The sequence below is a fragment of the Medicago sativa genome, chromosome 6 (genome assembly GCF_051527215.1).
Source record: "Medicago sativa cultivar Bolivia chromosome 6, Bolivia_mono, whole genome shotgun sequence".
Lineage (NCBI taxonomy): Eukaryota > Viridiplantae > Streptophyta > Magnoliopsida > Fabales > Fabaceae > Medicago > Medicago sativa.
Genome location: NC_140754.1, coordinates 82,997,017 through 83,010,403, shown reverse-complemented (window position 1 = coordinate 83,010,403; position 13,387 = coordinate 82,997,017). Strand labels below are relative to the sequence as shown.

General features: G+C 33.6%; 1 protein-coding gene across 3 annotated transcripts in view; it reads right to left on the bottom strand.

Moving 5' to 3' along the window:
* The window catches only part of LOC146917435 (putative cyclic nucleotide-gated ion channel 20, chloroplastic), a 28,350-nt gene extending 19,412 nt beyond the window's left edge, over positions 1–8,938 (bottom strand). For all 3 annotated transcript variants that reach the window (XM_085719266.1, XM_085719267.1, XM_085719268.1), the window contains exons 1-5: positions 8,660–8,938; positions 6,703–7,137; positions 6,217–6,408; positions 5,467–5,565; positions 4,339–4,476 (exon numbers count right to left, since the gene is read on the bottom strand). In XM_085719266.1, coding sequence (XP_085575392.1) covers positions 4,339–4,476; positions 5,467–5,565; positions 6,217–6,408; positions 6,703–7,122 — 849 coding nt within the window. In that variant the 5' untranslated portion in view covers positions 7,123–7,137; positions 8,660–8,938. The remainder of the gene's footprint in view (positions 1–4,338; positions 4,477–5,466; positions 5,566–6,216; positions 6,409–6,702; positions 7,138–8,659) is intronic.
* Positions 8,939–13,387: the final 4,449 nt, after the last annotated feature.

The window sequence follows — 13,387 nt, the reverse complement described above, 5'->3', positions numbered from 1 at the left end:
AATCCACTTTATATGCCAGAAGTGATCAAGCTAATTTTTTGGTGATCTCTTTATATGTTGATGATCTCCTAGTTACTGGCAGCATTGTTGAACTGATTCAGCAGTTCAAGGATGATATGATGCAAGTGTTTGAGATTTCAGACTTGGGAGAAATGTCTTATTTCCTTGGCATGGAAGTTGAGCAGAAAAGTGGAGATATATTCATCTATCAAAGGTAGTATGCAAAGGAGATGTTAAAGAAATTCAATATGAAGAACTGTAAAATCATGAGCACTCCTATGTGTCCAAAGGAGAAGCTATGCAAGGATGTTGAAGAAGAAAAAGTGGATGAAACACTCTACCAAAGTTTAATTGGCTACTTAATGTATCTTACAACTATAATACCATATATTTTGTATGTTGTTAATGTTCTTTCAAGATTCAGGAATTGTATTAAAGAATCTTATTTCAAAGGAGCAAAAAGAGTGTTGAGGTATGTTAAGGGAACCATAAATTTTGGCATTAAGTTCTGTCGATCGAAAAATTTCAAGTTACAAGGTTACTTAGATAGTGATTGGGCAGGATCTTTAGATGACATGAAAAGCACTTCAGGCTACTGTTTTAGTTATGGAACAAGGATATTCTCTTGGAGTTCAGAAAAACAAGATATTGTTGCACAATCAACATATGAAGCAGATTTTATTGCTACCACAACAGCTGTTAATCATGCCTTGTGGCAAAGAAAAGTTTTAGCTAATTTACACTTAGAGCAAAGGGAAACTACTGAGGTGATGGTGGACAACCAGGAAGCCATTGCCATCTCCAAAAATCTTGTCTTTCATGGTAAAACATATCATTTTAGCATCAAATTATTTTTCCTCCGAGATGTCCAAAAGAATGGAGATGTGTTTGAAGTACTGCAAGACTGAAGACCAGCTGTCAGATATCTTTACAAAAGCTCTTCCAACAGGCAGGTTTGAGTTACTAAGGGAGAAACTTGGAATATCCAACTACTGATACAAGGAGGAGTGTTGAACGTGTGTATCAGCAGTTGTTACTGCCAGTTGCATTGATTGACCAAGTCTTTAGGAGAATTTGTTTTAATATTTCATTTTTTAATTAGCTAATAAAGTAGTGGCTAAAGATTAGGATTTAGTTACTCAGTATTTGTTTTTTATTTAAGTTACATCTTTGTATTTGACAGTAGTTTTGCAATTCAATAAAGCTTCAATTTTTCTTTTCCTATATTTTGAGTACTTGTGAACACCAACATTTCTCTTGGAACTTGCTCTCATTGATGTTTGTTCCAGCATCATATCTTGTGTGCTCTATTTTGTTAACTTGATGTTCTTCTTGTTAAACTACCATGACAAAGAAAGATATTCGGATGACTGAGTTTTGGTGACTTTAGTGTATTTAACTAGTAAATGAATGATTAAAATCAATTATTTTGATGAGAGAGAATGATTGGTTAGAAGAGAGATAAAGACAAAATCACCAGAGTCACCCAAGTGGAACCCCGTGATGAATCCATGGAAGAAAAATTTTAGTGTTCTCTTCACCGGTAATTCCAATTCAAAATGTACATCTAGGGTCATTTAGCTAAGATCTCCACAACAGAAAACACCAATAGAGTAATCTTCCATAGATACTTAGGAAAAGATGCCTAAATTATTTTCTGGATTTTCAGCTTTAATGAGACTCAGATGATTCGTAACTTGCATTACGTGACAACTGATAAAAGCATGTGAGAATATTTTAATCAAATATACAACCAGGATAATACTGCAAAGAGTTTTCAGTTCGAGTTCGAGATAGTCAATTGGAAACAAAATAATGTCTATTTAGGAGTATTAATCTGGTGTCTTGAGTTTGTGGACATAACACTCATCCATCTTATTTGATGATATTCACAAAACTTCCCTCAAGCGATATAAAACAGCGGTAATCGGGATCAATTTCTTATGAAACTTTGTCCAAAGTTTGATGTTGTTGGAGGAACGTTGTTAAAGAAGGGTCAACTTTCTACTTTGAAAACATGTGTCAGTGAGCTTCTTAGGGAAGAGCAACACTTACTTACCAAGGGAACAAAATCTACTTATTTGGTTCTAGAACTAGTGACAGTTTCCTATGACGTGAAATGTAAAGGAAAAGGTGGTAATATGTGTTAGGTCTAGTGTTTTTCTCGAAACAATTTGCTCATGTTTCTCATAATATCAATCCTACATTTCCCCCAAGACCAAAAAACGTCATGTCCATGTGTTCCATGCCACTACCATTTCAGCATTTTCACTTTTCAACAAATGGTACTCTCAACACCTCTTAGGCATTCGTGGTAGGTCATCATATGTTTCTCAAATGCGGAAGATTGAATGGGTCGCTTTGCACACTTAACAAAAGTATGTTCAAGCACTTCACCCTTACATGGCTCTCGACTAGATGCATGGCTTGGCCCACACATCCATCACTATAAGGGTCCAACTAGAGAGCGAAGGAACCCATTACCCAAGCCACATAGTCACATTTCTTAATGAAAAAGTTTCCAACCTACCAGAGCCAACCTACCAGAGCAAGACTTAAGGAGCAAGTAAACTTCGAAATACCCATACCTAGCTAATTGTCAGGCAATGTAAACGTTTGAGGCCGATGACTGGCCGCCGGTGCACAAAGCATGAGAATGAGCGGTTCTTAAAAGTTTATAAGTGTTGAAAGTTGGGGTCTAACTCATCTTTACAAAACCGGCTTGTAATTGTAAGGTGGAAAGTGACTCATCTTTATAAATTCTTCTCGAGAGTCTTATCTACCCGATGTGGGACTAAATCTACCCCCTCAAAACCAACACAATGAAGATGTTAGAGGTTGCAATGAAGGAAAACCAAATGCCGCAATTAAGGCAACTAGGGGTGTACTGCAATAAGGCGGAATTTCAAACAACAGGCAAACTAAATTCACATCGAAATGAGAGGGATCTTGAGGCCGTGCAGATATGAGACTGAATGGTTGAATGAAGACTTATAAGAAATGTTTGGCACTATCTCTATCAACCAAATGAATCTTCTTGCTCATTCCATAAGAACTCCAGAGTTAAGCATGTTTGACTTGGAACAATTTTGGGATAGGTAACCTTCTGGAAAGTTAAGTCTATGAATAAGGACAAAATATGCTGAAAAGCCACATGTTGGTTTACTGGGTCACTCGACGATACTTAAAGTTTTCAGAGATTTTACAGAGGAAACATTTGAGAAACATGTAACCAACCACAATTATAGGAGAAAATTGCTAAGCAAACAGGGAAGAAAAGCTAATTCCCCCTATATTAGGAGGCATCTCGATAAACCCCAAAATACTAAACACATCAAGTTTAGTACTTGATACCCTTCCTACCAGGTTTGATTCTAAGTTCACTAGCACCAACATTTGATGCCCAACGTGGGGTTGTAGTAGAGTTATCCCCATATCTATCAATATCAATTTGTATCTCATGGAGCAATCAGTATACAACAAAACCAAATAGATTGTCTACGTCGTCATCGAGGACATGCAGCACCGAAAAAAGATCCCGCGAACTCAAATACAAAAAAACCGACAATCTGACGGTGACTCCAGCAAAAAAGAGGCTCATAGTATTCACTTTCTTAGCCAAATGATCAACAAAGCGATTGAGCCTTTGAAACATAAGGGAGCCGATCCAGAGGTCAATCATACACTTAATACCACGAAGTAGATCACTGTCTCCGAATCTTCTTCAAAAGCAAAATATTGTGCATTAGCTTCACCTACATGTGAACTTCAATGGATAATTTATCTTGTCAAGTATTTACATGTCCAATCTTCCAAGCTCCCAATCATATTTTGTGATGACCAAAGTGTCATTCACATAGCAGCTAATCTGGTGTTTCATGAGAGAACAAAACACTTAGAAATATATTGTCACATATCGAGGGGAAAATTGCAAGCAAACATCATGAAGCTCTTTCCAGTATCTTCCAATCAAGTTGTCCATTTCTTCACCAAATCCTTGCTACCTCAACCTTTTCATACTTAACTATCCAAGTTGAGATTAGTAGACATCTACCAACCTTCAACTTGTGGGGGACTAATGCATCATGAGAAGTAGAAGTCAGCAATATAGTTGACTAAGCTTACTCGCTTCTAATGTAACTAAATGTTAGCATAATTAGCTTAGCTTAGATTGATATGTTGTATGCTAGCTCATAAAATCTTATTCGATAGCATCAGTAGTCTATAAATACATCATGTAAAAACACTAATTCAGTAACGCAATATCACAAACTATTCGCTTCAGAATAACAAGTATCGGTGTCGACCAACAACATGGAGAGATAAGAAAAAATATACCTGAGGAAGAGGTAATACAACAAATATGTCGAGGAAAAAGTAACTCAGAAGGTATCGAACAGCTATTTTCCTTGGATGGTCAACTAAATCCTCATCACAAACATCCCTTGACTCAAAAGAAACATAGGCCAACCTAAACTGCAAAAAAGCATCTTGGTAGAGTTATTTAATCTTTAAACCATGGAAACACAATAAACTAAACAAAAAACTCGACATCCATGTTTAAGATTCAGGACACATGCACTTTTTCTTCCCATAAGCAAAGAGGGACTAAGGAAAATTATAAGACCAATCATTAGAAACATTTATATTTAAAGGGTCTTGTAAACGAGTGCCCCCGGGGCACTCTTTAAACATTCCAACATAAGCAATTATTCCTTAAAAAAGCTAAGGTCAAATACCACTTTTGGTCCTTTTAGTTTGACATAATTCCCAAATTAGTTCTTTAAGTTTCGTAAGTTTCAATTAAGTCCTTTTAGTTTGACAGAATTCCCAAGTTAGTCTTTTAAGTTTCAAAAGTTTCAAAAAAGTCCTTTTGTTGATAAAATATTTGATTGTTACCCCTGCTGTCAGTATCCGTTTAATTGATGCTCATGTAGCCATTAAGTTGTTGAATTGGATCAAAATGCTGGCTTTTTAAATCTCTAGGGTGTCAAAATGCTACGTTTAATGGTCACAGATGATTATTTATAGTTCTAGAAAGGCAACTATTTACAACAACAAATATCTTTCTAGCACTATTAAATGACATTTATAGTGTTAAACTGATATTTGTGATCATTAAACGTAACGTTTTGATCCAAATCAACAACTTAACGACTACATCAACATTAATTAATTATTAACTGACAACAAGGGTAATGGTGCAATAGTTTATCAACTAAAATGACATATTTGAAACTTTTTAAATTTAAAATACTAACTTGGGAATTCTGTCAAACTAAATGAACCAAACATGGTATTTGGCCAAAAGCTAAATATATCGATTGCCAAAAGCTAAATCATTTATGATCCTTAAAGAGTGCTCCGGGACACTCGTTAACATTTCTAATATTTAAATGGTCTATGTTTCTATCAATTGATGGATTAGCAAAATTAAATCAGAAAATGCAAGTACTGAGAAATTACCTGGAGAAGAATGTTCAAGAGAAACACAAAATCAGATATGCTTCTATATACAGCAAGTGTTTTTGCCACTGCCATGTTGATTTGAATGCATTTATTATCCTGCAGAAAACAGATGAGAAAAAGTGAAGATTTTATTTATTTTTAAGTATATTTAAATTAGGGTTAAATATGTTTTTGGTCCCTATAAAATTGGAAACTTTTAAGTTTAGTCCTTACTTAATTTTAATAGGTTTTTTAGTCCTTACAAAAGAAAATTATTTTTAATTTTAGTCCCTGTTACAACAAAGTTTGTTTAATTATCCTTAAACTCTTAAATTTTTGAACGATTTTTTCGAGACAAGTTTGAGAATACTATGAAAGGTTCATTTACTAAAATTTAGAATTTTTTAACATGAAACTTAAATATGAATTTATTAAAACGGCAAAAGTTAAAGATAAAATTAACAAAATCTGGACGTAGAAATCAAATTTTGCGATAAATTTTTGCAGAGGAACTTTTAGTAATGTTCTTAATACGTCTGCAAAAAATTGTTCAAAAACTCGAGAGTTTAAATATAAATTAAACAAATTTGAATTGAGGAAGGACTAATACTGAGTGCAGAAATTTTTTTTAAGTACTAAAAGAACTATTAAAATTAAGTAATGACTAAACTTAGAGGTCCCAATTTTATAGGGACCAAAAACATATTTAAAATCATATTTAAATGTTGTTGGAAGATTTTACACTAAAATAAAATGAAAGAATTAAACCTTGTTCACATAGAGTGTGAAGGAAAATAACGTATCAACAAAAATTGTGACCATGCAAATTATGGCCAAAAACGAGTTCCATTGTTGTACAACTTTTGTGTGAGGGTTCATAACTCCAGGAATACATGAAGAGCAGAAAGCAAAAAGTTTTCTTCCAAAACCTTTGGGGTCGCCATGAAGAGAATTGTGGAACTGTAAACATTTAAAACATGAAAAATATATGATTGGTTATGTGAAAGTAAAAGCAAACACGAACAAACGTGGACAACTATATGACGAAAAAGGCGCATTCATCATAATGATTACCATTGGAAACAAAAGTAAAGCTATGTATAAATATGAAAATCATCAAATATCTATAGAAATCGGTGTGATCAAATATGGAAGACAGAATCATCGTCGTGAAGACAATTTCAAAACACAGAAGTCGGTGTTTTCTTAAATTTATATAGAAATAAAAGTCTATTACTTTAGGAAGAAAGATACCTTGTGATCAAATATGGAAGCTCTTAGTTTTCTTTGCTGAGCAACTTTTAAGTACGTAGGGCAAGTAGTACAATAAAAATCATTACACATTCCTAGTTGTCCAGACCTTAACAGGTGTTCATTTCTACCCGTGCCATCAAATGTAGAAATCTTCTGAAAAGGATTTCCAATTGCCGGAGTAGCATATAGTGGACCACGCATTTGGCTAACAGGAGTTTTCCTCGTGGTACGAAGCTGCCCAGTATGTCCGACAAGATTCGGTTGTGTCTCATATGGATCCAGAGAAGCCATAGGAATAGAAATTGAAGCACTCCGTGTCCTCAATATGTTTCTTCGGAAGGTAGAATCTTGAGGTTCATCAGATCGTTGTCCACGTGTTTCTGATAGAATCAGAATTTCATCTTTATCTAAATGATTCATTTTTCCTTCAAGATTCTGAAAAACATAAAAACATCACTACACCTTTCTCGGTACCATCACAACAATTTTAAAATTAAAGAATCCAATCCAACTCAACTTCAAAAGAGGAAATGTAAATCATAAAACAGTACATAACCAAGTGATTTGCTCAAGTGGTTAATGAGCTTCAATTAAGGATGGATCGCTTAGGAGAACCCGAGTTACTTGAACAATCATTTACCAGACTTTACTCATCTACCAACCGAATCCCGGAGTTTTCTAGGGAACCATAGGTTTAATACCAAAAATTGTTATGAAAAGTCAAAGATTGTATGCTAGTAAAAATCCCAAATGGAACTCAATGCATCACAAGAAAGATCTTTGTTTTTATCTAGCCGGCAGTCAAATGTAGAATGATGTATTTGACTTTACATAGAAAATTTCTGATGACATAAAAAGATATACAGGTGGATCTTTTATTAAGATGGAAGTAATGAATACCCATATCTTAAACCTTTTGAAGTATGGAAGAAAACCAAACGTATCAATTAGACTTTCATTGACCTAAACAAACCATACAATTTTTTAAATGCAAGTATCCATCATCTATAGATTTTAAAGGAAAGCCAGTTAGCTAGCTTCACCATACACATCTATGTCCATTTTCATGGCATTGAATTTGAACTTGCCTCTACAAAGGATCAGTACTTGTGTTGTGTTCAAACTTAAAGATAACACTTAACACATAGTACTCCCGTCTCAAATATAAACGAAAAAAGATTTTTTTGTTGATCAAAATATAAACAAATATTAACTAAATACCCTTCAATTAATTTATATTTTGTTTTTCTATAAACATATCACACAAGGTGGATATAGGGTTCTCTCCAAACAATCAAGTTTTTCTCCGTAAACAAAGTATCATAATTCAAACCTCTTACCACCTGCCTAAATGCTTGAGTCTCTTACGATTAGAACTAACCGCATGTTAGTGATTCAGATTTTATTTTTTATGGTATTAACACTTTGGTTTTTGGAAAAACTGTCCTGAAAATCCAGATTTCAATAAGAAGACATGTATAATTTTGTCCATAATTATTCTATTCAGGATTCATACTCCAATTTTTTTAAGGGGGTGTGTAGCTCAACTTGTAGTTGAAGATCCTAGGTTCAAACTAGGAAAATGGAGAAAATCTAATAACAATAGTGAAAATCTAACAACAATATCACACAAAAAGACAAAACATTGTAAGTTTATAATAACCTACAAGGAATTGGAACTGAGTGAGGAACAAGTGAAAATTACACAAAAAGCTATCAATAATGAATTCATCAATAAAAATAACCACACTGAGCTCTTTGCTATGCCTTTAAATGAGCCTCCTTAATGGATAGTGTTAGTGAAATTGATCTTCAAATTGGTCCGCCTTTAAACCGGATACGAGTTTCAAAATAATAATAATAAATTCACCAATAATAACAAACAAAAAAGAGCAGCAATAATGTGAAGAAGAAAACACACAAGGAAAGAAAACTCAGAAAGATGAAAGAGTAAAACCTGATTAATGTGAAAATCCAGAAGCTATTTTGCAGCAATTTACGTTAAAGAGTGCATTTTAAGGAGATTGGTAATTATGGAGTAGACAAAAGTTGACAGAAGTGACTATGGAATAGACAAAAGTGGACTAAGGTGAGTATGGAGTAGACAAAAGTGGACCCAAAAAATGGGTAAAGAAAATTGAAGTGAGTCTTCTCTGCGTGTGTGAGTGTGAAAATGAAGAATTTCTACGAAGCTGACGGTGAGTTTCAGTGTGGACATGTATGCTTTGTTATGGTTACACGGATGCTTCTTACTAGACAGACGTGTTTGTATAGTAACATCATGATTTATGTGTGTAAACTGTGTATTATGTTTTTTTTTTATGGGAATATTAATATTGTTTCTTTGGATGTATGTTTTTTGAGGTGGTGTGTTTCTTTTGATACATTAAGTTGAATTATGAAAATGCACGTGAAAATCAATTTTAGAATCAATAACTATAAATTCTAGTTTGAAGTGGAATCAATTTTAGAGGCAGAATCAATTATACTCAATAGCAATTTAACATGTCAGAATCAATTTTATAATTTCATAATCAATTATGATCTCTCTAGAAGTGGAACTAAACATACAATAAGGTATTCCGAAGCGTCTTTCAGTGTCTTCGGTTGCGGCTTTGCTGAAACAGCTCAACACCTCTTCTAATCGTGTACTACTTTTGCTTTTATATGGCAGCTAGTGCGTGAATGGATTGGTATTTTGGGGGTGGATTCACATAATATTTCTGATCAATTATTGCAGTTTACTCACATGGCAGGTGGTGGTAAAGCTAGATTTTCATTTCTGCAGCTAATATGGTTTCCTTGTGCTTGGGTTGTGTGGAATGAACGAAACAATCGCATGTTTAATAATGTTGTAACTCTCATTCCCCGGTTGTTGGATAATAAGGTTAAATTGTTGTCTTTAGGTTGGCTGAAAGCTTTGGTTACTCAGAGGTGGTGGTCGACGGCCTTAGCATGTTTAGGTATCGGCTAATTGCTTCTTGTTTTTCTGTTTGACACTGCTTGACTTTGTGTTCATTGTAGTGGTCTCTTAGGCATGCCTTGTGCTATTGGGACTGCTATGTTTTGTGGTTATATATAATTCTATTTTGGCTTGTTAAAAAAAATGTGTCAAGAAAAATTGGTACAAGAATGAAGAATCCATGGATACACTCATCTATTCTCTATTCTCTATATATGAAACTTAATGACTACCAAAAAAAAATCTTATCCTTTCTTAATTTTTTGACACGTCATCAAAATTATATCATTTTGTGTCTTTTGTTAACCGCCCCCTATTTTTCTCTCCTAAAAAATAAATTAAAACAAACTCACTCAAGTAAAACACACTAACATAATCTTTTTTCTATATAAAAAAAATTAATCTTTTTTTAAAGAACAAACAAACTTGATCTTAACCCGATCAAAACAAATTTTCACACTAACATAATCTTTTTTGAAAAAATTGTGCTTTAGATTCATATTTTTTTCTTCAGAAAATCTTTAACTTATCTATTCTCTAATAATGAAAGTTAATGATCAGCTAAAAACCACAATTTTTCCTTCTCTAATATGAAATTAATGATCAACAAAAACATAATTATGCCAAATCATGATCATTTGATATTTCAGCATATTTTAACCGATTTGTGTCCTTTGTAACCAATGATCATATTTCGAAGAGAGAGAAAAACTGTTAATTATTATTAAAATGATTTTGTGATAATGTTTATTTATACAGTTGTACCTAAACAAACTAAATATATTCTCTAATTATGAAAGTTAATGACCAAAATACTCTCAATGGCAGTTAACTACTGTTCGCTCCTAGATTGAATGTTAAGTGTAACACCCCGTTTTCCCAACATAGAAATTTCATAAATAAATCAGAGTTTTTCAACATAAAACGAAATGTCACATTCTTTTCTTAAAAATCATAAATGGAATAAATAATAATTTATCCTTCAAAAATCATTCAACATAAGTATTTCTAAACTTTGCAGAGGAATTAGTTCAACATCATAAAAATAGTCTTTGGCACCAAGGCCTCATCACTATAGTCTCATAAATAGTCTAAACATCATGATTTGTTCAATCCGACAACTTCATTATAATTCTCGTAAAAACAATACGTAAGGAATAGAAAGTAAAGACATAATCTCCATCCTGTTACGTATCAGAACACCTAAGACGACACGGCGGAGATTACTCACAACAACAGTTAGTCCTGGTTACCTGCGAGTTACCAACGTAAGGGCAACAGTCAAACAGGAGGGGTGAGATTTCTCAAACAATAATATAAATATCATCACATATCTACAAATATTAGTCATAAGCATTATCATATATCCTTTTAATCATAGCATCTTAATCACAGACATAAACATCATCATATAACATCAAGTACTAATCATAACCATCTCATAACATTATATATCAACCATAAACATAATCACAAACAATCCATCTTAAATATAATCACAAGGAATCATCATACATCATCATTAGTAAACATATAACATCTTATCATAATTCACATATCAGCATATCATAAATCACATAGCATCTTATCATAACAACTTCATATTCAATCATCATAAACAAATCATAATCAACATCATCATCAATCCTAAACAACATCATTGTCAAACATCATCATCATAATCAAACATCATCATCAAACATAAACAACATCATCGTCAAACATCATCATCATAATCAAACATCATCATCAAACATGAACAACATCATCGTCAAACATCATCATCAAAATCAAACATCATCATCATAATAAAACATCATCATCAAACATGAACAACATCATCGTCAAACATCATCACCAAAATCAAACATCATCATCAAACATGAACAACATCATCGTCAAACATCATCATCATAATCAAACATCATCATCAAACATAAACAACATTCTTAATCAAACTCATCATTCACTTCATATTCAATCTTAAACAACTTCATAGTCGACTCGACACTTGACTTGACAATGCGACTCAACTTGACAATGCAACTCTTAACAACTTAAATCATCGTAAACTTCTTGATATGCAAATGCATGTGGTACCATTTAGGGCATCAAGCCCCCAACATATATGAGCGTAAATAGGCTCTTCAACAAGTGAGCATAAAGCTGCCGGGCCACAAGCCCCCAACGTAGTTTGAGCATTAAGCTGCCGGGCCTCAAGCCCCCATCTTTAATGAGTATGCAATGGACTCAATCTTCCTACAACTTGACAACTTAAACAACATCATGAACATCTATGACATCCTAACATCTTGACATCTAGACAACATAACATCTTAACAACTTGATGACTTCATAACGACTCGACGACTTAACAACTCTTATCATCTTAACGTCTTAACATCTTAACATCTTAGAATCTTGACAACATATGAATCACATAAATAATTCATGTCATATCATAATATAACAATATCAAATGATAATAAACAACATCTTAAAACATCATATTCATCAATCATAAACAACTTCATATAACATCATATTTAAACATCGACAATAATTCACTATGTATCTTTGTAAAAACATAATAAATTATCCGCAACATATTTTCATGTCAAACTAAAGCTACTGGAAAGATATCACAAATATCAACAACTTTCATGTTTACAACAAAGATCAATTCAAAACAGAAACATATGAATAAAACGCAAAAACATGAAACAGAGAATGTTGTCACCGCACAATTTTGCTAAGACCTCTCTATAGTATTTTCATCATAACTCACAGACCAAACATCATTTTCACGTGAAACCAAAGCCACTAGAAAGCTATCAAAATTATATAAAACTTTCATGTTTACGCCTAAGACCAATCCTATACCGATCAATACCAGTTTTCATTTTAAATTCGGAAAAGTTGTGCTGAAAGTCCATAAAAATTCACTGTGACCTATGAAGGTGAGAAAAACACAAGAGGGGGGGGGGGGGGGGTTGAATTGTGTTTTGAAAAATTCTTCGTTTCTCCTAAAAACTGAACACACTGATCAGAAGCTAAGTGAGACAGCTTCTGAAGTGATAATCAGAATCTAAATGCAGCGGAATAAAATAGAGAGAGAGAAGAAGAACGACACAAAGCAATTATACTGGTTCCTTCCACAATCAGGAAGTAGTCCAGTCCCCCTTGCACTTCCAAGGAGATTTCACTAAGAGTAATATCTGATTACAATTGCTCAAGCACACAAGCAAGAGACTTCCTTTGCTCAAGCACACAAGCTAGAGACTTCCTTTGCTCAAGAACACAATCAAGAGACTTCCTGCTCAAGCACACAAGCTAGAGACTTCCTTTGCTCAAGAACACAATCAAGAGACTTCCTGCTCAAGCACAACTGCAAGAGACTTCCTAACTAAACAAAATTACACAGAAAATTGTTTAAGGTTGAACACTTGATATACAATCAGAGGTGCTCACAATACAAATCAGATACAGACTCAATGGACTTAAGAATTTCTAAGATATGACTTTGAGACACAGAAATTCTAAGTGAATGCAGAACAATTTCAGCAGAGGTTTGGCACTTGTAAAAATATTGAGAGTCTGTTGTTCAGCATTACCAAATCTCTAGGTCTTCACTCCTTTATATAGAGGTGTGAAAGAGACGTTGTGAAATTGCCAGCACACCAAAGAGTCGTTGTTGAAGCTTGATCTTTCACCTTTGATCTT